A 26,318-nucleotide genomic window follows, 5' to 3' on the forward strand; every position below is an offset into this window, starting at 1 on the left:
TCTGACTACTCTTGGCAAGGTTTGTTCTTTTTTTTCGTCCGTTTTTCTATTGATGACCTGAGGCTTTTATTAATGTGGCTTTGGAGTAAAAAGTAAAATAAAGTAAGAAGCAATGGAAAAAAAAATCCAATTTTGGACGTTTTGTGCCGACTTTTTTTTATACGAGTGTATATTCTGTGAGCACCTTAAAATGTGCGTGTGTGTGTGTATAAAAAAATTAAAGTAAAAATTAAAATAAAAAAAAATTAAAAAAATTAAAAGTAAAAAAAAAAAAAAAAGAGAGAAAAAGACAGCTTTGATCGTCTATTACTAAAATGGGTGCATTGAGTAAGTCAATTCGAATCTATTAGTGAGTCATTCCTACCAGTATTTATTGATTTACAACGAGCATTCAAATAAATTAAACAAATTAAATAATAATTGAAATTCATATACATGTATGCAGGTGCATGTATAGGAGAACCGAAAAAGTCTAACACATGCTCATGATTATTTAGAAGGAAAGAAAAAGGCCACCAATCCCAAGCTCAATGGAGTCAGTAAGTTAGTTTTCTCGGCCCTTTTATTTCATTATCATTCTTTTATTCTATTGGATTTACAAAAGCAAAGAAGAAGTAGAAGTAGAAGAAACAGAAGCATGGAATGACTAGATCTTGATCATATTAATCTAAATTCATTAATCTTTTTTTTTCTTGTCTTCTTATTTCTTCCTTAATAATGAAACAGAAATGAGAAAGGATCTTGGAGTACCTAATCTTCAGCAGTTCAAAGACAAGAAGTTACTTAAAGAACAAAACAAGAAAAAAGCTGTAAGTGAATAACAGCTATACAAATACGTTAATATTATCATAACTCTAATAAATGAATTATAATGTTGAATTCTGTATATATATATATATATATCTACACTAAACAAACAACAAATAAAGGCTCTTGAGAGAGAAAAGGCTAGATCTAAAGGCAAGCCATCTTCTGCACCTGCGAAAATGGACACAGATGCGGATATGGAAATGACGGTCGATCCACCTTCGTTGATGGATATGGTTCGCAATGCAGAGTCACGCAGCACTGCATTTGATGAACAGGAACCAATCCTGGAAGTAGACAAGACACAGCAGGATGCAGCAGCAACTGGACACAAAGACAATTCCAGAAAGGCCTATTACCGTGAATTCAGAAAGGTACTTGAGAATGCAGATGTGGTGCTGGAGATCCTTGATGCACGCGATCCCATCGGTACCCGTACACTTCAGGTTGAGCGTATGATTATGGATAGTGGAGTATCAAAGCGAGTGATTCTTGTATTGAACAAGATTGGTAAGTAAATATAAATATATATATATATATATATAAAAGACAGAAAAGAGGCTAACCAAGGTTTGTTATGATTGTGCAAAGATCTTGTACCAAAGGAGAATGTTGACAAGTGGCTAAAGTACCTTCGAAATGAATACCCAACAATTGCCTTCAAGGCATCTACACAGAACCAGCGTCGCAACCTGGGCCACTCGAGTGTCGCTACGGATGCGGCTACCGAGGATCTCTTAAAGTCTTCCGAGTGCTTGGGCGCAGATATGTTGGTCAGTCTGTTGAAGAACTACTGCCGAAGTGTGAATATGAAAACCTCGATTACGGTTGGAATCATTGGTTACCCCAATGTTGGTAAATCTTCTGTGATTAACTCGCTCAAGCGATCCAAGGTGTGTGGTGTTGGATCCACACCTGGCTTTACAAAAGTCGCACAGCAGATCACACTAGACAAGAATATCAAGCTGCTCGATTGTCCAGGTATTGTGTTTGCGCAGCAGGGACAGGATGGTAGAACAGATGCAGAGATTGCATTGCGTAACTGTATCAAGGTCGAATTGCTCGAAGATCCAATAACACCGGGTAAATATAAATATAAATATAAGCATAACTATAACTATAACTATAACTATAACTATAACTATATTATTCTTTTACTTATTATATACATATTTGTGTGTGTATTATCTTAGTTGAGGTTATTGTGGCAAGATGTCCTACTGAGCAACTGATGACCATGTACGATGTACCTTACTTTGAAAGTGCAAATGAATTCTTGATTTCACTAGCACAAAAATGGGGAAAACTTAGAAAGGTAATTAATTAACAAATGGTTTAATAATCATAGCTATAGCTATAGCTATAGCTATAGATATATATATATATATTGTGTGTGTCTGTACTAATATTTATTGTTATTTTGTAGGGTGGTATTCCAGATACTCACTTGGTTGCAAGAACTGTATTGAATGATTGGAATGGTGGTAAAATCAAATTCTGGACAGAACCACCAGCTGCCGACAAGAGTCACATTGGTGCTTCTGTTGTTACCTCTTGGGGTGAAGCGCTTGATATGAACTTTGCATAAGAAAGAAAGAGAAAAGTTGCACACATAAAACATGTATATGTATATTGAAAATTAAATCAAATTGAAATTAATAAATAGAAATAAAATAATAAGATACACCCACATACATACAATAAATAAATAAATAAATAGATTAAATCAATTCATTATACACTGCACGATTTTGAGAACATTTTTGTGCAACATTGACCGTGCACATCCAAGCATAGACTTATATACATATAATAGTGAAGGCAGCGTTATATTTCTGACCTTTAAATATCAAACTGCCGAAAGTACATATTTAAACTACGTTTTAACAGACATTTTACGCTTTTTTTTTCTTTTCTCTCAAAAATCAAAATTGCAGTTTCTTAACTTAATTTGCGCAATTTTTTCTCATGTTGAAGATCTCAACGTGTGAATTGCAAAAAAGTGCAATATCGGTCTTGATCATCACTTGAAAGGCTCTGTACAATACTCTTTGTAATCAGTTTAATAAATAAATAAATAAATAAAAAGCCGATTTTATTACAATATTTTATGCTACCATAATTCAAAGAATATATAGACATAGGACTGTTACCCAATACTTCAGAATCTAGTCGCATATTAATTATCAAGCTATCAATAATACATGTATATTCACAGTCAAAAGTCTCAAATAAGACAAAGAATCGAGATTATAATCATGGTAATGAGTACAATTACATATAGCTGTAACTTTAGCCCAAAGCCACAGGAATTATTATTAGTAATACAAATCATTGCAAGTTAATTTATAGAAATATAAGAATAAAAACAATATTGGGTCTTTCTTTTACTGTATATGCAATTGGCTTTAAGAAAGAAGAATGGTTAGGTAAAATAAGTTCGCAATACATCTCCTCTTGACTAAGCAATTGATCTTTCATAAATGTTTCAGTTTCTTTAACTGTGAGTTAAAAGCTATTATGTATTATGTTTGATGTGCCAATAATTGTAAGATCATTTACAGTCGTGCATTTATTTCTAAAGGATTAGTGGCTTCAAATCCTGAGAATTATTTACATACCAACTTTTCTTTCTTGGGGCACAAATCCGGACTGTAAGATGGTCAACAGCCAAAGCATTTGATTTCCCAATGTGTAGGAGCCCAGTATGACAGCTAACACCATATTCTTGGAGTCTAAAACATGGTGCTATGTCTATCACTTCTTTGGATCCTTTTATTTTCCAAGAACATGAGCGATTACCTTGTAAGAGAACGTTCTTCAAAGACAAAAAAAATAATAGACAACAAAAGAAAGAAAGAAAGAAAGATGTATTTTTAAAGAGAGAATTGACGCTATTTTATTTTGTCGGCATTTTTGATTTTTGAGAGAAAAGAAAAAAAAAAGCGTAAAATTAGTCTATTAAAACGTAGTTTAAATATGTACTTTCGGCAGTTTGATGTTTAAATGTCAGAAATATAACGCTGCCTTCATAGTAAATATAGATAAGCAGAGGTAGGATGGTCAAGATGATTATTATCACACACACACATGTTTATCTGTTGTACAGACCAAATAACACACCATTCTATACTTGCCTTTACCCCTCTCTTCTTCCATTCCTTGTAACTTTATATCTATATTGGTCTATATACAAGGTTATGCCTTGATACCCAGCACATTTTTATGTGTGTGTATATATGTCGATGTGTGCTTGTGTCTTTACACCACCACTGCTACCAACAATAATAGTAATGAATGAAATATATATTCCCATCGTAATTTAATAATAAAAAAAAACATTTTATTCGTTTTCTTCTCCTATTCAAATGTTACAATATGGTGTGCTTGTACACAGAAATTCAACTCAATTATGCTTCATTTTACATTCTATTGTTCAATCTGCTTTTGGGGGTTTCCCTTTTTTTTTTCTCTTCTTCTCTTTTTGTTGTTGTTGTTGGATCCATGAAGAATGATTTATAGATATAGTTTGTATTTTGTGTTTATTATATATAATGTACAATGTGAAATGAAATAGAATAATGAAAAGCAAAGTAAAAGTAAAGAAGAAGCAGAAGAAGGAGAAAGGAAATATATATAAAAATAAATGATACTTGTTTTAGGTGAAAATGTATACAATTTTTGTTTTTGAAAAAAAAGAGGTAAAAATATAATAAAAGATGGGAGAATGAGAGAAGATATAAAGCAAAAACGAAAACAGATTTACTACTATGGATGAACTGTGAACTATGAACAAGAAATAAGAATATGTATGTGTCCTGTCTGTCTGTCTGTTTGTCTCTTCTTATTCCTTTCTTTCTTATGGGTTGGTTGGTTTGGTTGATATTGAATATGAAAGAAAGAGGTCTGACTTTCTTTATCTATTATCTATCTATTGATATATAATATATAATATATAGTAGATAATATATAAAGCAATAGAGGGTTTATGCGGCAATGGGGGCATCAGGTAGGTCAGCTACAACGGCGTTCCTGCGTCGAAGTGCATAGACTGGCAAATCGATTCGATCGCCATCCAGCATAAGGGTGGCCTTGGCACTTGGGTTTCGCTGGAGCCACTCGGTAACGCATGCGGCAGAAAAGTATTGGGCTGCCTCGAGTACGGTGTCTCCGTCCTGAATGGAACACTGATAGGAGCAGGCAGTATTGGCAAAGGTGTAGTCAAAATCAGACATATTTGAATAGGAATCTTTATGTATAAAAAGCAAAGCAACAAATGAAAGAAGGAAAGAAGGAAAGAAGGAAAGAAGGAAAAAACAAAACAAAATGAAATAAAATAAAAATTGAATTAGTGGCTTTCGTATCACCAGTGTCAAACCAACCCATCTTTCTCTCTCTCTCTCTCTCTCTCTCTCTGTGCGCGTGTGCGTCTTTGTACAGTTCTTAATATATATTATATATTATATAGTTTGTAAAAAATAAAATAAAATAAAATAAAAATCCAGTCTCCCCTATTTTCTTATGTACATGTGTATTTTATTTGATGACCACGTTATCGTCAGCCATTAGAGTTTGATCCTATAGTAAGAAGGACAGAGCTTATATTATATTTATATGTACATTCATTCTATATGTAAAGGACTAGATAGGAACATACAGAAAGAAAATATATATTCATATGTTTAATTGGCTATTTGTCCCAGTCTATTGAATACCCCCTTCAAGTAACATATTTTCAAAATAAGATAAGAAAATGTAGTTTATAAAGTATTGACAAGAAAATCTTCAAAGAACGAATGGAGGGGGAGTCAATAATCTTTAATGATTATAAAAGAAGTCCTTTAAATTCATAGATAACAAGCCATGGGTTTTGTAGTATTTAGAGCTTCTTTTCTTTTTCTTTTTTTTTAAGAAAAAAAAAATTCAAAAAAAAGGGGGAGTCTCGACCAAGCTGTTTGACATGTCCCACCCTGTACAACCAAACCATCTGTCTGTCTTTATTTTATTATTACAACGTTTCACAGCCTGAGTTGGTCAACGACATTAAAGTTTTTCTTTTTTTTTTTAAAAAAAAAAAGAGAATCAGATATCTTCAAGCCCGCTCTTTTATATTTATTTTAGTCTTCATTTCCCTGTTAAATCTTGGGATTCATTATTAATATTTTAATATTAATTTTCTCTTGATTTTATACTATTTTATAATTTACATATTTATATATGTACAGATACTTTCTTTTTGTTTCAAAAATCACACATACACACACACTATTTAATATAAAATGTAGTAATATTATATATATGTTTCAAACGTTTCAATATCTTTATACAAAACATACAAAACACACGCATGTATATATATATATATATAGTAAGATAGGTACATATGTAGTGTGCAAGTATATTGTGTATAATAATGTAGTGTAGTGTAGTGTAGTGTAGTATAGTGTAATGTAGTTTAATGTAATGCTTTTGTGGTGTGGTGTGGTGTGGTGTGGTGTGGTTTATTTTTTGTTATAGTTTTCGAATTTGAAAGTTTTGGCAGCCTCTTCATTCTTCCACCGTCCTAATCTGTACACCGATTGAAGGAACCGTCTCTGCTGAGCAGTTGTGTCGAGTACAAAGAAGGTCGGCGCAAGAATCGATGATTCACACACACGCTCTTTAAACGACGGATGAGTTCTGTCCAGATGGTCGAGCAGCTCTTGTTTTTTGTAGATATTGCTGGTCAGGGTCAGGTACGCAGCTCGGAAACATCGAACGATTGTCATCGCATTGTACGACTTGGATCCAATATCATTACCTCTGTCTCGAGGATCCATAATGTTGAATACAGGATTACCAGTTCTACTAACACTTATATTCTACAGGCATAAAATATAAATAAATCAAAAACCGTCTTCTGGACTATGAATGTCTTGCCTTGTAATGATATGATCCTTGTCCTTCAACACAAACTCCAGTCAACCGCATATTGAATCCAAATCCATAGAGTTGGAAAAAGTCTAACAGGAGAGTTGCTAAATTGCGTTCTGGTACAATTGAACCAGATTGAATTTTTGGATGATTCTATATAAACACACACATTAAAACATAGATCATTTTATTTTTATATACCATGCCCTTACCTGTAGAAAACTCATAACCAAACAAACAATGGCATATCCTCCAAGTCCTCCAGTAAACACCTCATTCAGTGAGCGTGAGGCCAGGAATAGTTTGATCAACATCGTCAATGGGCGCAGAGCTGGTGCGGCTCTCATCATATCTCCAATGACCTCTGCACTGTGGATGCCTGTAGTGGAGTCCAATATGATATCTACTTTGAGTCCAGTCAAAGAATCTTCAAATTTAATAACTGGGACCTAGAATTTGAAATTAAATAAAATACAAAAGAATAATAATAGAAAGCACCGTAAAATAAAGATTGATTTATTGATCCAGTTGTTCTACTTACTGTTGCCTTTGAAATGATCTTAAGATCTTTACATAGACCTGCTACATCTAATGCCATTCCTAGTTTTCTGAGCATTATGTGCTTGGATGATATGACTACAAGATCAATATCACTTTATGGTAACATTGGTATCAAACAATTAATATAATGTAATTGAACCAAAAGGGTTTAGTAATCCAACCTGCTTTTATTCCTTCTCTTTTCTACATTTTATCAATCTGTACATTTAACTTCATTTACCTGTCAGGCAAAAAGAGGTTGGTAGCAAAGCTTCCAAACACTTCAACTTTTGCATCCTTTGATACCGTTTTCTCTATTACTTTTTGAATTCTATGAACCAAGAACCGGCGCATCTGGACCTCTACATCAGTAGGTTCAAGGTACTGCAAAAGGCAGTTCAATTCACGTTCATATCTAGATCAACAATCAGAAAGCCCAGGTCAATATACACAAAATAATAGTAATAATAAAAGGCCATTTGTGTAAGAAAACTCAAGACATACAATTGATGTGCAGTGATATTGGGCTGTAAGCAGGTATTTCGCATAGATTCCATCCATGGGTAGAGCGAGTCATCAATCTCCGGGTCATCTTGGCTCTGTTCCATATCTTCTCTCTTGCGTTTACTTCTTTCCAGAAAACGCTTTTCTTGTCTACTACGTGGATCACCAAGCTCTAATGAAATAAAATCCTCTTCTATATAATACCAAACACCAAAAAACCAAATATATATGTATATACATATATAATATTAATAAACGCGTGCCTATATATATGTAAATTTTTCTTTCTTTCTAAGAAAGAACCAATACATAAAAAAAAACTGTATTTCTTTCTGTTAAAGAATGATTGCTTGTTCTTCTTCTCGTTCTTTTCTTCGTTTAATTATCGTTATTATCATCATTACTCTAAAAAGAACTAGAAGAAGTACAAGTACAAGGAGAACGAGAAGAAGGATAAAAAAAAGAAGAATCTTCTCAAGACGGGGTTTTCATATATTTTGATTTTGTTTTATATATATATATGTGTGTGTGTGTAGATTATTAAAAATCACCAAGTGGATTTCTTTGTCGACTTGCCATTTGTTATTTCTGGACCATGTTCTGGTGATGTAAGGTCAATGGGATTGTCGGCAGACGATTGATTGGCTTCCGAGTCTGTTTTGTCTGATCGTGGTTTTTTGTTTCTTATTCTGGCCATTGTAGATTTGCAGTAGACAGATTATTATTACTATTATTACTATTATTATAGTCGTCGTCAAAGCTGTACTCGTAGTTGTATTCGTGGCTGTTGTTTGTTATATGATTATTATGGATATTATTATAATTATAATTATTATTATTTATATAATATATATATTATATATATGTGAGCAAATGAATGATTGAATGTGTGTGTGTGTCTGTGTGCTGATAAGTTAGTAAGTGTGGAAATAAAAGTTAAAACAAGCCACACAGACAAGCAAAAATTCGGTCTGATCAATCATTTCATCAGTTCAGTTCAAGCCACGTGAATAGCACTGACTCTAGAGATCATAGTACAGTATAGTATATCACCGATTTACTATTCATACTAATGGCTTCATGATAATTTATTTGTGCTTGTATGCGTATAATAAATAGATGCACATAAAAATAAACAAACTGCTTGAATATTCTTACTTTTATGTAGCTGTATAATTTATTATTTATTGATTTAAATGAATTGACAGTTTATACCTTTCTACTGATAATGATACTGATACTGATACTAAGACGATTGGATATGTATGTAGGCTTTCTAGTTTTAGTCCTAATAGTTACAAGGACATACATACATATAATACTTTATTCTATTTAAGCTGGCCAAAGCGTAAATCAGGCCAACGTTCTGATATTCGTATTTGTAGTTCCAGACATGTGAAATACGTACAGATCCCTTGGTTTCTGATGGGTTTATATTCTTTCTTTCTATCTATAAGAAATATAATGCTGTTTATCATGTTAAATATAATATATATAGCAATTCATTTTCTCCCTCTCCCTCTCCCTATCTTTCGGTGTCTCTTTTTTTTTGTGTTATTATAATCAACAAAGACAAGATAAATTGAAACATGCTAATGCCTAGTCTGCCTGTGAGAATATTATAATAGAAATGTTACTATAGTCACACGCATATATATATATATGTATATGTATGTGTGTGTGTGCTGGTAAAGGGATCCAATTATTATTTTTTAATTTATATGAAATGAAATGAAATGAAATGATATGTAGCAAATAACGTCAATAATACTTCTTTTCTCCACTATTAACCCTTTTATTTATTTATTGGAATTCACGATCATTTTATTAAATTCACACAGAATTCTCAAGCAAAGAATATAGTAACAATTAGAACTCTTCTTGTAGGTACGCACACACACCCACATGCATGCACACATATATACATGTATAATAATAGCAGAGTGAATACTAGTGCAAGTACAAGTACAAGTGCAAGTAAATAGGTAAAAGAGTGAATTAACTTTATTACAAGAAGAAACAAACTCCTTGAACTAAAGGTAAAAGAGAGTAAAGCATAGAGTATTAGACATAATCACAACAAACCTCCCTTTTGGATCTACTCACAAAAGATTTTTGTTGGCTATAGATTTACATTCAAAGAAATAGTGTGTATATACAACTTTCTTCTGCTATTCTGTGTTTAGTAAATCAAACAAAGATGATCATGTCAAATCGATCAAAAGAAAGGAGTTTATCTTTATTCTTATTCTTATTCTTCTTATGGTCTATATGTCATTAAGCGGGAAGCTTCCTATATATATATATAATTTCTTACTTACTTACTCACTCACTCACTCACGCGCATGTCTATAAATATAGATAGAAATACAAAAGGCAAGATCTGTTTTTTTTAAAAGAAAGAAAGACCAAGGAGGTTGTACTGATAGACGTCACTGCACATTGAAAAAAAAAAGGTATTTGAATATTTTTGAATACTTTGAGAAATATAATTTTTTTTCTTTCTTAATTGTATATTGTAGTTGACCCAAAAAAGCTACCATTTTTTTTGGTCAAATTTACAAAGAAATAAAGATACAATAAGAATAATAGTGTATATACATATATTGGCTGCTGTTATTTTCCAAAAAGACAATGAACAATAATAAGAAGAATAATTTGAAGAGGTATACTACTTTTATATACTTTTTGTCAAATACAGTGTCAGCAAATTGATTGTCAACAGACATACAACGAGTAAGAAAGACCTATACATACATGACATATGATATACAAAGAGAGATCAAAAAAGATGAGTAAAAGAGGAACAAGCCAAAAGTCTGTCCTCCTCCTCTTCCTCCTGTTCCCCTTCCCCTTTCTCTCCATCTTCACCTTAATCTTTACCTTTAATTCTTTGCTCTTTTATATTACTTTGTATTATAAATAAATAAATCAAAAGAAAAAAAAAATACCTCCTTCAACTCCTTCTCTCCTCCTCCTCCTCCTTTGACCTTTTTTCTTCTTCTTTCTTTTCTATTCTTTCTTTACCTCCTCCTACTTCCCCTTCACTTTTGAATAAACAAGCTTCCCTATCAACGCATGGCTTTCACACAAAATACTAATCTCCTTGAATACCTTTAAATTATATATATATATATATATTTGGTGGTGCATTCTTTCCATGACTCGAAAGAATACTTGGCAGACATAGTAACGCACAGGAGAATTGAAATACAATAAACCCACCCACCCACACACCAACCAACCAAGGCACACTAAACACACTCTTTCTGTCTTGTACAACAATTTAGCCAGAAGAATCCCTTTCTTGGCTTATAATAAATCTATCCAATTCCTCATCACATTCTTTAGTACAACAAATCAATATTTTATAATTATATAACTATTATGTGTATATATTTGAATTTTGTAAAAAAGACTAGCTATTATGATAGTAGACCAGGCTAATCCTTATATATATATATAATTCCTTTCAATTGCAAGTAAAAGATAGATAACATTAGTCTAGGCAAATCCTTTTATTTTTATCTTGATGTTTAAATATAAGTGTATAAAGGACGTTTAGTATGCCATACATATTAAGCTATCTATCGACAGTTATTCAACCAATAGATCAATACAAATGCAGCTAAAAACCAGTAGACAGACAGACAGACAGAATATATAATTAAATAAATAAAAAGGTTATCAAAGACTCCTTATGTAAGCCGTACTCCTGATTATTGTGATTACTATTATTCTCTGCCTTTTGGGTTTGTAAAGCTAAAATAGGTCAAAAAAAACAAAGAGCCAGTCAATCGTTTGGTCAATTTCATATGCTTGAATGTATGTAAATCTCTTTATCTCTCTGAGGATCCATGTATATATATAAGAATAAGAGTGCATGTAATATGCTATATAACCTTTAGAAAACAGCACCCAAAAATAAAATAAAGTACATGTCTATCTATCTATATATAACCATAGATACATACATATATATATATATATATGTATGTATGTATGTATGTATGTATGTATGTAGATAACTAGTATGAGAGGCCATATGTTTGTTGAAAATGCAAAATGCGAAATGCGAAATGCAAAATGTAAAATGCAAAATAGACAATCCACATCGTTTATTGTTTCCTATCCGTTGCTATCCTTTTCTGTCTTTTTTTTTTCCTGCCCGATCCTTCTAATCCTCAGAAATGATGCTAGACTTGAATTTTGTGTTGGATCGACGACGATGTCGACAATGCATATACAGACACACACATAAGAATATAGACTTATGGACCAGTCCTTTCCAAAAGGTTTACTTGTCTAATTTTTGGCTTGTCTGCCTGTCTACTTATCTAATGTACGCTTAATCTGGTATAGTCTCTATATTGTTTGTAATCATAATCTAGATAGTAATACTACCTACTAACGGCAATATGTAAATCCAGGGATATGAAATACTTGCAACATCAATAATAAGGCTTAATATTGAGTCTATATTTTTATATAGTTTTATATAAAGAGAAATGATTTTTCTAAATAAACGATGATAAACCTTGGTTTAAAGATATCGAAATAGAGAAATAGAGTAGTGAAATGGAATCAAATATCTGCAAAAAAAATTTCTTTCTTTCTTGTAGCATTCCAATGATAAGCTCGGCTCTGGACCTTGACCTTGCCTCCTTTATTTTCACTTTTATTTGTGTATGTGTATGTAATGTATATAGAGTGTTAGATTTTGTAAGAATAGTTGCAATGAATTGTGATTTGTAAAATAAAAAAAATAAAAGCAAGATTCAAACCATTAATGTATTGCGTGCTTGTGTGTTTTTATTTTTGTACTTAAAGATGATATTTGGCTGCACAGTCTAGAATGATACCCAAAATATAAACATAAAATCCCAAAAATCGTTACAATTGCCTTTTTGAATAACAAAACGTCTTGAAATGCTGTGGTGCAATGTGAAATATTGTTTGTATGTGTGCTGGATATCATTGACACATGGAAATGTTATTATTTTTCATATAAATATAAATACAAATCTGTGTGTATATATTTTATAATCTCTCCTGAGATCATAAAAGTATTAAGATCGATAGCTACCTTGGGAAACCAAAGCGCCACTCTATAATCCTTACCTGGTCATCAATCTCACAAGGCGGAGAGCTGGATCCTTGATATATATATGAAATACTAGCACCAACAATAATGCTAATGCTAATGCTAATGTTAATACTAATGCTACAAATAATGCTTCTTATATATATATATATATTTCAAATCCCAAAATAAAATAATAAAATAAAAAGACCCTACAAGAAGGATAAAATGGGCCCAGCACGAACATTAGAAATACATTAAATATACCTATGCTATACATAGTATAGTATAGTACAATACACTACACTACACTACACTACACACACAAAAGAAAGAAAGAAAGAAAGAAAAAAGGCTTATCTTGATCCCTCACCCCTATAAGAATCCCTTTTCTCCTTCTTATTTTATATATATATATATTGTTTTGTACATAGACAAATCAATCAATCAAGCAAGCAAGCAAGCAAAGAATAGAGAGAGAGAAAATGATGGCTATGAATGATCATTTAATAGCTCCTTTAGACTATCAGAATGATATTGTACACATAGATATATTTGCCACAGAAGCACATGAGTATTTGCCTATTATCAAGTCATTCGAGTACATAAACTATCCAAAATATATTGACCCGTTTTACTTTTATTTTGAGACGCTTTGGTTTGGTTCCTTGCTTGCTTACTTGCGTACTTGCTTACATGTATATATATATATGTATATATATAGATGATGTAAAAGGTGTATTGGTTTGTAGATTAGTGCGTAATAAACCACCATACCCCTGCTTTTCCTCTTTCTCTCTCTTTTGGCTTTTCTTTTCTTTTTTTTATATATAATTTTCCTTTTTTACTTTATATTTTTTTTTGGTACCTTAACCTTTTTCCTTCTTCTTCTTTTATCCTTGATCCCTCTTCTTCAAGTCAATCTCGATAGATACAGTACAGTACAGTACAATACTATATTATAATACAATACATAAAAAAAATATACATAAAAGGGATTAAAATCCATTGCATTCCCGGATTTTTTCCAATTGCACTTTCCTTCCTCTTGCTTTATTTTTTTTTTAACTCTAGAAAAGATATTAATATTAATAATAATAATAATAATTCTAGCAATATCTGTAATTATCATTACATATTATTGATATCATAAATAAATATACAAAATACACATATTCTTGTAACCATGGTAGAAGAAAGTAAAACGCACCAGAACCACTATCCATACTCTGTCGACTCAAGTGAGATCGATGACATTTCTGCCCACGCAGCTGGATCTACAGGCCAACCACCCATTGTATTGAGTGGAACTCGCTTTGTCATTGTCTTTGTCAGGTAACACACAACATATTTATAATGAATCATTAAATAACATCTGTCTATCTCTATGTGCCTCTCTTTAGTCTTTTACTTGGTCTTTTTATGGCAACCCTCGATCAGACAATTCTTACAACAGCCCTGCCACTCATTTCGTCTGAATTCAATGCCTCTGACCAACTCGGATGGGTAAGTTTTGTTTATTATCATTTTCAGTGGAATTGGATTTGGTTTCATCTCCCTCTTTTTTATTTTTATTTATTTATTTATTAATCAAATCTCAAATAATTAGGTTGGATCTGCCTATTTGTTGACCTCGAGTGGGTTCCAACCAATTTATGGAATTTTTGCTGACATTATGTAAATAATCCTTCTATATTTTATTTTATTTTATTTTTTTAAAAAAAAAGACAAAATTGAATTACATACTCGACCGTACTTTATTTCATTTCTCACCAGACTAACGATGCCCATTGTTTTTTTTTTTAAAATTATAATAATAATTATAGTGGTCACAAAACTGTCTATCTGATATCGCTATCAATCTTCTTGTTTGGAAGTATTCTCTGTGGTGCGTCCAAGACAATGTTCATGTTAATCATGTCAAGAGGTAATAATGATATTAAAAGCATTATATTCTTGTCGACACATTCATTACTCACCTGTTTTATTTTATGTTAATATCAAAAATAATCATAATAATCCTAATAATCTAGCTGTTCAAGGTGTTGGTGCAGCTGGTCTTATTACAATTCTCCTTATTATTATCTGCGACTTGGTTTCACCCCGAGAGAGACGTAAGTTTTCTCACAAACACAAACACAATTATCAAATTTATTTATTTATTTATTTATATATGTAGCAAAGTACATGGGTGGTCTTGGTGTAGCAATTGGTGTAGCAACATTGGCAGGTCCACTTTTGGGTGGTTACTTTGCCGATCGACGTATCTGGAGGTATGTGCACTATTATTAAAATCCTGTTGTCTAGCCTTAAAACAAATAACCATAGAGATAGATTGACAAATGGTATTAATTACAAATGAAAATAATAATCCTAACATTCAAATTTTGCTTTAACAAAATAAACAAATAAACAAACAAACAAACAGATGGGCATTTTACATGAATGGTTTTGTTGGGTAAGCACCTTTCTATCTATCTATCTATCTATCTATCTATCTATCTTTACACTAAATTTTGGAATTGAAACATAATGATTATTTATTAATATTAATATAAATCATTTAGTATTGTCGTTGTCGCTGCAATTGTTGTGTTCTTCAAGCTTCCAACCCATAGAGTAAGCGATGAACCAATGCGGGTCCAGATGAAGCGTGCAGACTATGCTCCTGTTTTCCTCATGATGCCAGGCACAATTTGTATCCTGGCTGCACTCCAGGTCGGAGGTGCAAACACATCCTGGTCGTCGACAAACTGTATTGTTCTTTTTACGGTCGGCTTTGCGCTGTTTGCGATCTTCATTGCTTGCGAGATCTGGGTCGTCCCTTATCCTTTTATCCCCCGTCGGTTTGTCATGTCCCGCACAAACATGGCAATCTGTCTGGCAAACTTTATGGGTGGTGCAACCGACTATGCGATCATGTTCTTTGTACCACTTTATTTCCAGCTGGTGCACGGTGATTCTGCAACCTCGTCTGCGCTTGAACTCTTGCCGTTCTTCATTTCAGCTGTCATTGCCAGTTTCATCACTGGAATCATCATCTCCATGACCGGCCGCTACAGACTCATCCTCTGGCTAGGCTGTGCCATGACAGTGGTTGGAACTGCCCTGTTGCAGACTACCACGGTTGACATGCCCCGTTCTCTACAGTACTTTTATCTCGGTATCCTTGGATTTGGAACTGGTCTCTGTAAACAGACCTTTATTGTTGCTGGTCAAGTAGCAGCGGATCCCAAAGAGTAAGTCTGTTGCTTTATTTTCTTGCCATGGTCTAATGATTGCTTCTTTCTTAGTCTTTCACTTGCAACATCTATCAGTCAATTCTTCCGGTAAGTTATTCAATATTCTCTACAATGGTCCATATACACTTTTTTTTTATCCCTTAAACACATACTTTATTATTGCCTTTCCAAAAGAAGAAGAAGATATTACTCCTTTATCTTTTACATATGAAAAGGGGTGGGGGTGATACATCTATATACAGATACATAGAAAGCTAAAAGACAAAAGGAGATTATAAAAGACATGTTTGTTTTATTTACTAAATCTCTCTATACATATCTTATCCATATATCAGTATCTTTGGTGGTGCTTGTGGTATCAGTGTTGCCGAAACAATCTTCAGTTTCCGTACAAAGGCAGGACTTGCCGATCTGTCCAAGAAGATGCACCAGAACTTCTCTATCCAGAACATTGCCCTTATCAAGTTTTTGCCTGCTGCAGCCAGACGACAAGTGCAGATTGTTTCAGTGGACGCAATTGACATGATCTATAGATTCAGTAAGTTATTCTTTTTTCTTTATAGTATTATATCTCTATAAAAAGGTCCTACATATCCCCCCCCCCCCACACACACACACACACAAATACATATCTTCTTTATATTATTCTCCTTTTACTCCTGTTCTTTTTTTTTACTTATTTATTTCTCGTGTAGCAATCGGTTGCTGTGCGGCTGGTCTGTTGGCCTCCTTCCTTGTCAAGCACTATGACATCTGGACTGATGAAAGCAAGGTTCAACCTACCGCAGCGAACGGAAATGGTACAACCCACAACAAAGCGTCGGATGGATCCAACGCATAGATAGACCTTGGTTTTCAGCATCGCATTTTTATTTTTATTTTTATTTTTATTTATTTCTTACTTATCTATCTATCTATTTATTTATTCTCACAATCTCTCAGTCTCCCTTTACCTACCTACCTACCTACCTATTTATATTTATATTTATATTTATATTTTTATATATCTTTCCTTAACCTCTTCCTACTCCTTCCTACCTCTTCACTTTTAACTTCTTTCCCTACTCCTTCCTTTCTCCCCTACTTCCTTAACCACTTAAAAAAAAAAGTACAAAAACAAAACAAACAACCCGAAAAAACAAAACAAACAAGTACAAAAAAAAAGAAGAACAAGATGATAATGATAGTAAAGAAAAGAAAAGAAAAGAAAAAAAAAAGAGTTTGTTCTACTATTATTCTCTATAACTGTATGTAATTTATTTTTTTGTATGTGTAAAGAAGTTCAACCTCTTTACATAAAAAGAAAATTATTATACTATTCAACCTAAAAAAAAACCCCTTTTTTTTGTTTCCTTTTCCTTTAGTCCATTTATCTATCATCATTTTCTTTCTTCCTTTTTGGTAAAAAAAATTCAACCCAAACCCTCAACTCAACTCAACGCTTTCCTTTTTCTTCTTCTTTATTAACATTCTCAAATAAATATATATAAGTGACCTCTTTTGTGTACTTCTTTACAAAAACCAAGAAAAAAAAAAGACCCGTCAAATATTAATAGTAACATATACGAATAAACTCATCTATTATGTATGTATAAATGTATCAAAACCAGTTTAATATGCCCTTTTTTTTCCTTTTTCCTTATTTTTATTAATATTAATATTAATATTAATTATTACTTGTTGAATTGAATTGAATTGAATTGAATTGAATTTTGAGATAAAGAAAGAAAATGTAGATGAATGAACATGGGTGGGGAGGAATTTTTTATATGTGTGTGTGTGTGTGTGTGTGTAGAATTATATATAATTAATATATATATATATATAAAAGTAAATGGAAATATAAGAATAAGAGTAGAATAAGAATAGAAGATGATAGGATAAAGTATAGTATAGTATAGTAGAGCAGAGTAGAGTAGAATGGATAAAATGGAAAGAAAAAAGAACGTTGAAGAAAGTGAGAGAGGGTGAAGGAGGTAAAGGAGGAAGAGAAGGAGGAAAGATGGGATCGAGTGTTGAATGAAGGTTCTTCTTTAAAAAAAATAAAATAAGAAAAAAAAAAGTTAATAAATCACAAATAACAATATTTGTGATTTATGTATGTATGTATAGCCAATAAGAATCCAAAGAAAAAAGAAACTACCTCTTTGTTTCTTCGTTTTTATGCATTTTATGCCTACACATTTTTTCCAATTGTTTTTTCTTCTTCTTCTTTTCTTTTCTTCTCTTTATACTTTAGTGACGAAGGGCATCAAGGATCTTGTCAGCTCCCATCTCAACCAACTTGGCTGCCACACGAGTTCCCAGACTTTCTGCCAAGGCAAACTTCTTTGCGTCGTCTGCGCCCTGCAGAGAGATGGTATCTTCGTACTCGACAACCTGCTGGCCATCCAGACTGGCTACCAATCCACGGAGACTCAGCGACATCTTGCTTTCATCCCCAAGCACGAGTGTTGTATTGACACCAATAGGCACACTGCAGCCACCTTCCAGAGCGCGCATCAGCGAACGCTCACTCAAGCACCGGATACGGGTCGGGGTGTGGTTGAGAACCTCGAGCAGTTGACGTGCCTCGGAGTCATTCTCACGGCACTCGATACCCAATGCTCCCTGAGATACGGCATGGAGTGAATCTGAAGGCTCGATGATTTGTGAAATACGGTCCTCTTTTCCAAGGCGCACCAGTCCAGCCACGGCCAGAATAATTGCACTATAATGGTGGTCATCTGCATCTAATTTAGCAAGACGTGTGTTCCTATAACAGCAAAACACAACAAGTAATTAATATTATGATGGGTATGATGAATATCCAATAAATAAAAGCCAATCTTTTTCTTCTTTTTTCTTCTTCTTTGCTTTCTTTTACTTACAAATTTCCTCGCTAATAAACATAAACATCAGGGACAAGGACAGGAAAAGAAGTCATGTCAAATTTACATGTGAGTATTAGATTCCCAACTGTTTTTTTTAAAAGAAAGTACTCTCCACTACCTTGTCCGCACACACACACACACACACTTACCACATCGTCAAATATAAGGTGAGGGTATCGACGTTTTAATTGGGCAACTCTACGGAGACTACTTGTGCCGACCACGGATCCCTTGGGCAGGGTGGCGAGTGTGAGTCCCTTGAAACGGGGTGCGAGTACAACAGCATCGTGGGGGTTTTCTCTCTCGAGAACGGCACCGAGATACATACCCTCCGGAAGCACGGTCGGTAAGTCTTTTAGACTGTGGACAACCAAATCAACCCGGCCGTCTTCCAAGGCAATCTCAAGTTCCTTTGTGAACAGAGCCTTTTCGCCAATCTTGCTCAGTGCTTTGTCGAGAATGCGGTCACCAGATGTAGACATGCTTTCGATCGCAAATGTATGTTGTGGGTAGGCACGCTGCAAAAGGTCACGGACCAGGTAGGTTTGTACCATGGCTAATTGAGACTTGCGGGTGCCGATAGTGTAGTTTTTGCCTTGTAGAGTTGTCATTTGAACCTTGTTTTAATTTTTTATTTATTTCTTTCTTTTTTTTTAAATAATAATAAAAAAGTAGAAGAAATTATGTAGAGTAGGGGGGGGGGTAAGGGGGAGAGAGGGTGGTTGAGTCGGGGTAAGAGGGCAGAGGTAAGGGTGAAGAGTGGAGGGGTGGTGGAGAAGGAAATAACAGGAAAAAGAAAAATAAAAAGACAGTCAAGTTTTGTACCTCCCCTTCATTCTCTTTCTATTTCTCCCCTTTTTCTTTTTTTCTCTCTCTCTGTTAATTGAAGTAGATTAACCCCGACTGTCACACTTGATGGTAAACCACGCCATTACCGAGAGAACCATAAATTACGCTTTTTTTTTCTTTTTCATATTTTGATTTCGATTTTGATTCTTTTTTTTTGATTTATGATTTTTATTCATATTATTTACGTTGTTGCTATCATCAAAGTCATCATAAAATAATATCAATATCAAGAGTGAGAGAGACGTTGAATTTTTTTTTATAGGAATCTTTATTTTATTTTTTATTTTTTCATCTAAAATTTTATATCATATTTCTTTCTTTTATTATTATTAATATTTTTTATTAAAATTTGAAACTAAATAAAAAAAATGTACATTTCTTGAGGACCTTTCTTGTACAAATATCTTTTTATCTTTATCTCTGTATGTATAGTGTATGGTGTACAGCGTATAGTATATGCTTTAGATGTGGGAACTGGTATCAATGTGATGATTCACAGTGTGTATATTTTCAAGGTAGGTTACATTAATTTTTTTTTTTAAAATAAAATAAAAAATAAATTGAAAAATAGTTTACCCATGTGTAAATTTTTTATTTATTTATTTATTTATCTTTCACTCTTCTTTTTGTTCTGATAATTTGAACACATTTCGGTTATAATCTTTTACATGGTCAGTCGAAGAAAAAATAAAGAAATTGATCAAATATTTAAGCAATTCTATTGGATTAGATTTTTTCCCTTTTTCTTTAAACAACTGGCAAACTAACCAACCAACCGATTGACCGACAATTCAAGCTTTTGATATTTTACGCCTTTATACTATTTGGTCATTATAAAAATAAAAAAAAAGTACGGGCTTTTTTTGTTGTAGATAATGTGGGAATGTATAACAACATCTGTCAATGTTCCATCACAACCATATCATAATATCTTTAAATAATTCTTGGTTGAATAAGCAAAACAAGCCAAACCAAGCTTATTCCTAGTACATATTCTACAAGTAGTATACAACCTAGTGAAAAAATACAAACGTTCAAGTATCCTCCCATTAAAGCACATCAAAAAATATATGTAAAAAGGATACTCATCATGGCACATACAAATGAATTCTCTTCTTGACCGCCAATCCAATTTAATTGCGCTTCAAACAAACAATCGGTATGGACAAAAACAAAAATAATAATAGCAGAGATATATTATAAGTTGGTTATCTTTATACTGGATGACATCGTTTTGATCCTCTATCGCGCGAACCAACACATGAAACTCCAACATAGAAGTCTGATCCACAAACTCGTTTGAGTAAAGAAGAAAAGAAAAAAGAACAAGGATAAAGACTTTGGTTTTATAATATATATATATATATATATAAGTGGGTGCTTATGTAGCTGCACTAACTCTTAAAGTAAATCTACAAAAACTATGATTGAAATCATCACAAAGGCATTAACTAGCAAACACAAAATCAAACATTGTCTAAAGAAGAAGACGCGTTGGATCTTTGGTCAAAGCAAAGCATTGTTTCATCTAGGTTTTTCTTGTAGAGTGAAATTAGTGAAGTCACATCTTGTTTGTTAGTGACAAAGCATCAGAGTCTAATTCATGGATATTGTCTCTGTTAGCCAATATTGCTGAATACGAGAAACTGGTTATCGGAAAGTGACAGAACACTACAATCATTCATATCAATCAACGAACCAATCAAAATCAATCAATCGATTAACAGAAAATAAAAAAATAAAAATGACTGTAATAATCTTCAAAATATCCCATCGAGCACTTTTATATCTTCAATTGCAAATGTAAACCATTGTGTTGTGTAAAGATTTACTCACTAATAGAAAAACAGACGTGAGTGCTGTCTATTTCCACCACTGTGACGTAGTAGTGAAATATTGTATAATGATTTCAAGTCATTTTTTTCTCTTTTTTTTTCTTGTCACTTTCTCTCTTTCTCTTACTCTTCTTCTTTGTTTAACTACTTGTTCTTTATCCGTCACTCGTGTTTTTACAACTTCAAAGAAGAAGAAACCAAATATATATATATATATATATATATAAAATAAATATAATACGTTTTTTTTTTGTTAAAATTTTCTTTACAAAACAATGACATCAAAGCATCCACAAGAAGACATTTCACAGAACCAACAGACTTCTGGATCGTCTATTATGCATCCCATGCCAACCCAGCAGTTCCAACCACAAACAACCACTACCGCACCAGTCGCGACCGCACCTGGAGGACAGCCTGTCTTTAACCTCAATGAATTCTGGCAAGAGCAGATGTTAATGGCAGAGAATTTCGATTCCGACTTTAAGAATCATCCACTTCCACTCGCACGTATTAAGAAAGTAATGAAGACTGACCAGGATGTAAAGGTATAAAGTCGATTCTATATATTTATATATATTATCTTTTGCGTGTATGGGTGTAGGAAATAATAATTTTGATAATATTATTATTAAACTGTATTTTAAACACACACTTTACACACACACATATATATATATATAACATTCAACGTATATGATTCATCTCTATATCTGTTGCTGTCGCTGTCGCTGTTGCTGTTTTAGATGATCAGTGCTGAAGTAAGCTTTATATTTTAATTTACACAGATTATGAACAATAATTAAATATTAGAACCACATTAAAAATAACGATAGACAATTATGCAAAAATTAATGTATACATTATGAACCTGATACATTCAAATAAACGTAAATTACAATTTCTTATATACATTTTTCTTTTTGTTCTGTTAGGCACCAATCCTATTTGCCAAAGGTTGCGAAATATTCATTGCTGAATTAACACGACGCGCATGGTAAGTAACCAAAATAAAACACTTGGATAAGAACAAATATGAACTATAAATATAATAATGATAGGGTTCATGCTGAGGAGAACAAGAGACGTACATTGCAACGTTCAGATATCGCAACTGCCATTTCAAAGACAGACATGTGTGATTTTTTGATTGATATCGTTCCTCGCGAAGAAGCAGCTAAGACAACAGACGCAGTAAGGGATTTTATAATCATTAATATTATTTATTAAATTATATTTGTGTTTGTACGTGCGTTTGTTTGCTTGTTTAAATAGCAACAGACTGCACCAGTTTACGATCAGGCTCAGTATGCTAATTATTATCAACCCGGGATGGCCCAATATGCCCAGACACAGGTAAAGCCTTAACAAATCAATGAATTGAATTGAATCGCTTAATTTTCGCTATATATGTATTCACATTTAATGTTGTTTTTCAAACTACAAGCAGCACTTGGATCCTAATGCTTACTACCCTCAATTATCTCAAGTGAGTGCAACATAGTCTATTTGTATATGGATCAGAATATTACAAGAAGCATTAAACTACAAGTCGAATCAATTTATTGCCATTTAACTAATCAACAACAAATATATATATATACATCTATCCATTTCCTCATAATCGCAACTGTACTAAATTAAATGATAATCGCAGTTGACACCTGAACAAGTCCACAAATATCAGATCCAATTACAGCAACTTGCCACCCACCATCCTTATGCCGCTGCTCCAGGAGGTGACCAATCCCAGATCCCACCACAAACTCAGCCTGGTGGTGGCCCAGGACCCTCTGCAGGCAGAAGAAGTTAGAAAAAAAATTTCCAAAAAAAAAAGAAATTCAAAATAAAATTTATATATACATAAGAAAAATATATATATACATTTAGTTATCCTTATTACTTATACTCCACCACACAATTACTTACTTACTCACATATACAAGACTTCGGTTTCTCTCTTTTTCTCTATCTTTTATCTATATATATATTATACATATTATATGTTTTCAATATAAACAATACTTGAAAGAATAAAGATACATTCTATTATCATTATTATCATTAAAGTATATACATCTTTACTAGAGTACTTCTTTAACCTCTACAAAGAATAGCAATTAAAAAATACACAAAGGTAATATCTCATGCTCTCCCTTCCTTCCCTATCCATTTTACTTCTTTTTTTTTCAGAGGTAATACAAAGTAAAGAAGTATATATGGATTTAAACCAAAATAATATTAATAATAAATGTGGTTGTTTTTTTTTTATATATAGAAAAAAAGAAAATAATTTTTACTGCTGCTATATTATCCTTATTCTTATCCTTATTATTACTGCTATTTCTTTTTGTTAAATTGTTGAATTGGTATTGATTTTTGTGCGTTTTCTTTTTCTTTTCTTTTTCTTTTTTCTTTCTTTTTTAGATGAGATCAGCAACATTCATGGGCATCTCTTCGATCTGTGTGTTGTAAAACTGTTCGATATCTCTCATCATACGGACGTCGTCATTTGAAACAAAGTTGATTGCGACACCCTTGCGACCGAAACGACCACCACGACCGATTCTGTGGATGTAGTTTTCGCGGTTTGAGGGCAGATCATAGTTGATGACCAGCGAAACCTGCTGGACATCAATACCACGGGCCAACAGATCGGTGGTGATCAGGACTCGCGAAGAACCGGACCGGAACTCCTTCATGATAAGATCGCGCTGGGATTGGTCCATTTCACCGTGCATGGCCGACACAGTGAATTCTCGGGCATGGAGCTTGTCGGTCAGCCAGTCGACCTTGCGGCGGGTATTGCAGAAGATTACAGCCTGGGTGATTGTAACGGTCTCGTAGAGATCGCAGAGGGTGTCGAGCTTCCATTCCTCCTTGTCGACCGCAACATAAAACTGCTTGATACCTTCCAGGGTCAGTTCGTCACGCTTGACAAGAATCCGGATAGGATCCCGCATGAACTTGGTCGTAACCTCCATGACATCCGAGGGCATGGTGGCCGACAGCAGAACGACCTGAGTGGTCTCGGGCAAGAGCTGGAAGACATCATAGATTTGGTCCTTGAAACCACGCGAGAGCATCTCGTCGGCCTCATCGAGAACAAACATCTTGATGTGCTCGGTCTTGAGTGCTCCACGGGTGTTAATCATGTCATAGACACGGCCGGGAGTGCCGACAACAATGTGGACACCGGACTGGAGCTTGGTGATATCGTCACGGACGTTGGTGCCACCAATACAGGCGTGGCACTCGATACCCATAAAGTCACCCAGCGCAAGCACAACCTTTTGGATCTGGAGAGCCAGTTCACGGGTCGGGGCAAGGATCAGAGCCTGGGTGTGCTTCAAGGACACATCGATTGACTGCAGAATGGAAATAGAAAAAGTGGCCGTCTTACCCGTGCCAGACTGGGCCTGGGCAATAACATCATGGCCCTTGATAACAGGCATAATTGCACGCTGCTGAATGGTCGAAGGCCGCTCAAAACTAATAATATGGGTAGAGGACAAGACCCAACGTTTTATGCATGCAATAAAACAAAAGAGTAATTATTAATAAAGGAAGTCATAAGATGTCTATATACTAAATCGTTTCAGTTGTCCTAAAGCTCACCCATAAGCATAGACACCACGGAGAAGCTCGGTTTTGAGGTTCATATTGTCAAAGTTGTCGACAATTTCATCCCAGTTGGACTAATATTAATATATGTATGTAAATATGCTTGATTGTTTGGCTTGTTTGTTGCATGTGGTGAGAGTAGACAATGACAGACTGATGCTTGCTTACCTCAATCTCGATGTCCTGTACTTCTTGTAATGGTTCACTAATGGTAATAAAGTGAATGTCATTTGGTTTTTTTTTCCTTTTTTTCTTTCTATATAGCAAATACTACTTATTTGTGTTTCTATGCTTGAATGAAGTATTACCTCATGATGGACTAAAGTCTTGGTGTTTTTATTTTATTTTAGAAAAAGAAAAAATAAAGGGTTTTTTTTTATATTTTTTATTATATTTTTATTTTAACTCGGTTGCCAGTTCTCTTCATTACCTAATAACCAAAATACGAAAGAAAAAAAAGGATTAAAAAGAGCTGATGTATATACTTCTATTATAAAACGAAACCTTACTTATTAATAATTATACCATCTTACCGCAGTAAAAGTCACGCAAGAACTTGTTATTAAGCAGTGGGTATCTAATCTACACATACACATACCAGTAGCAAAAAAAGTTATAGAACTTTCATATATCTTTGTCTGATTGATAGATATAATAGAACAAGAGGTTTATTATTTTCTGTGTTGCTGGGCTTGTAGATAGAGATCATAGCCAACAAAACTATAAAAACATATTAGCCACAGTTCATTCTATGTAGGTTATATACAAGTATTATTAATATCAAGATTAAAAAGAAGAAGAAAAAAGGGAGGTTAAAACTAAAACCAAGATATGTGGTGCATACAGTTGGTGTGGACATATTAAAAGTTCCAAAAAAAAAGGCTAAAACAAGTTGATCCTGAATTCAGTCAATCAAACTAATTTACGACTGTCCACACCCTTTTTTTTAAAGAAAAAATGATCAAAATTAGTGCAAAGTACATATTAGGTAAAGTCATGCTTATAATGCCGTCTCTGTCTTTAAGTGAGAATCTATTATAACAAGTTA

General features: G+C 33.5%; 8 protein-coding genes across 8 annotated transcripts; 3 read left to right on the top strand and 5 right to left on the bottom strand.

Annotated features, from left to right (window-relative positions):
• Positions 1–1,040: 1,040 nt before the first annotated feature.
• PHYBLDRAFT_120073 (hypothetical protein) lies at positions 1,041–2,395 on the top strand (the record flags this gene model as incomplete). Its single annotated transcript, XM_018428723.1, has 4 exons — positions 1,041–1,317; positions 1,399–1,890; positions 2,001–2,122; positions 2,234–2,395. 4 exons carry the CDS (start codon positions 1,041–1,043, stop codon positions 2,393–2,395), a joined length of 1,053 nt encoding a protein of 350 aa, XP_018283575.1.
• Positions 2,396–2,753: 358 nt separating this feature from the next.
• Positions 2,754–3,966, bottom strand: PHYBLDRAFT_64606 (hypothetical protein; the record flags this gene model as incomplete). Its single annotated transcript, XM_018441322.1, has 4 exons — positions 2,754–2,854; positions 2,910–2,998; positions 3,429–3,579; positions 3,951–3,966. 4 exons carry the CDS (start codon positions 3,964–3,966, stop codon positions 2,754–2,756), a joined length of 357 nt encoding a protein of 118 aa, XP_018283576.1.
• Positions 3,967–4,793: 827 nt separating this feature from the next.
• On the bottom strand, positions 4,794–5,851 carry PHYBLDRAFT_153440 (hypothetical protein; the record flags this gene model as incomplete). Its single annotated transcript, XM_018433149.1, has 2 exons — positions 4,794–5,056; positions 5,830–5,851. 2 exons carry the CDS (start codon positions 5,849–5,851, stop codon positions 4,794–4,796), a joined length of 285 nt encoding a protein of 94 aa, XP_018283577.1.
• Positions 5,852–6,283: 432 nt separating this feature from the next.
• PHYBLDRAFT_160827 (hypothetical protein) lies at positions 6,284–8,508 on the bottom strand. The gene is made up of 7 exons (XM_018434266.1): positions 8,341–8,508; positions 7,765–7,957; positions 7,502–7,675; positions 7,262–7,373; positions 6,933–7,169; positions 6,727–6,873; positions 6,284–6,668 (listed from the first exon to the last, which is right to left on the bottom strand). Exons 1-7 carry the CDS (start codon positions 8,459–8,461, stop codon positions 6,309–6,311), a joined length of 1,344 nt encoding a protein of 447 aa, XP_018283578.1. The 5' UTR covers positions 8,462–8,508; the 3' UTR covers positions 6,284–6,308.
• A 5,525-nt stretch (positions 8,509–14,033) lies between these two features.
• Positions 14,034–16,930, top strand: PHYBLDRAFT_153442 (hypothetical protein; the record flags this gene model as incomplete). Its single annotated transcript, XM_018433150.1, has 11 exons — positions 14,034–14,182; positions 14,251–14,353; positions 14,457–14,524; positions 14,674–14,774; positions 14,881–14,961; positions 15,027–15,120; positions 15,276–15,305; positions 15,415–16,086; positions 16,141–16,176; positions 16,425–16,627; positions 16,785–16,930. 11 exons carry the CDS (start codon positions 14,034–14,036, stop codon positions 16,928–16,930), a joined length of 1,683 nt encoding a protein of 560 aa, XP_018283579.1.
• A 1,394-nt stretch (positions 16,931–18,324) lies between these two features.
• On the bottom strand, positions 18,325–19,573 carry PHYBLDRAFT_153443 (hypothetical protein; the record flags this gene model as incomplete). The annotated part of the gene is made up of 3 exons (XM_018433151.1): positions 18,325–18,844; positions 18,960–18,970; positions 19,112–19,573. The coding sequence occupies 3 exons, from the start codon at positions 19,571–19,573 to the stop codon at positions 18,325–18,327; spliced, it is 993 nt and encodes a 330-aa protein (XP_018283580.1).
• A 2,531-nt stretch (positions 19,574–22,104) lies between these two features.
• On the top strand, positions 22,105–22,876 carry PHYBLDRAFT_120088 (transcription factor CBF; the record flags this gene model as incomplete). Its single annotated transcript, XM_018428726.1, has 4 exons — positions 22,105–22,194; positions 22,393–22,407; positions 22,582–22,643; positions 22,708–22,876. 4 exons carry the CDS (start codon positions 22,105–22,107, stop codon positions 22,874–22,876), a joined length of 336 nt encoding a protein of 111 aa, XP_018283581.1.
• Positions 22,877–23,860: 984 nt separating this feature from the next.
• Positions 23,861–25,583, bottom strand: PHYBLDRAFT_184149 (hypothetical protein; the record flags this gene model as incomplete). Its single annotated transcript, XM_018438893.1, has 4 exons — positions 23,861–25,138; positions 25,265–25,344; positions 25,439–25,475; positions 25,579–25,583. 4 exons carry the CDS (start codon positions 25,581–25,583, stop codon positions 24,070–24,072), a joined length of 1,191 nt encoding a protein of 396 aa, XP_018283582.1. The 3' UTR covers positions 23,861–24,069.
• Positions 25,584–26,318: the final 735 nt, after the last annotated feature.

The sequence above is a fragment of the Phycomyces blakesleeanus genome (assembly GCF_001638985.1).
Source record: "Phycomyces blakesleeanus NRRL 1555(-) unplaced genomic scaffold PHYBLscaffold_44, whole genome shotgun sequence".
Lineage (NCBI taxonomy): Eukaryota > Fungi > Mucoromycota > Mucoromycetes > Mucorales > Phycomycetaceae > Phycomyces > Phycomyces blakesleeanus.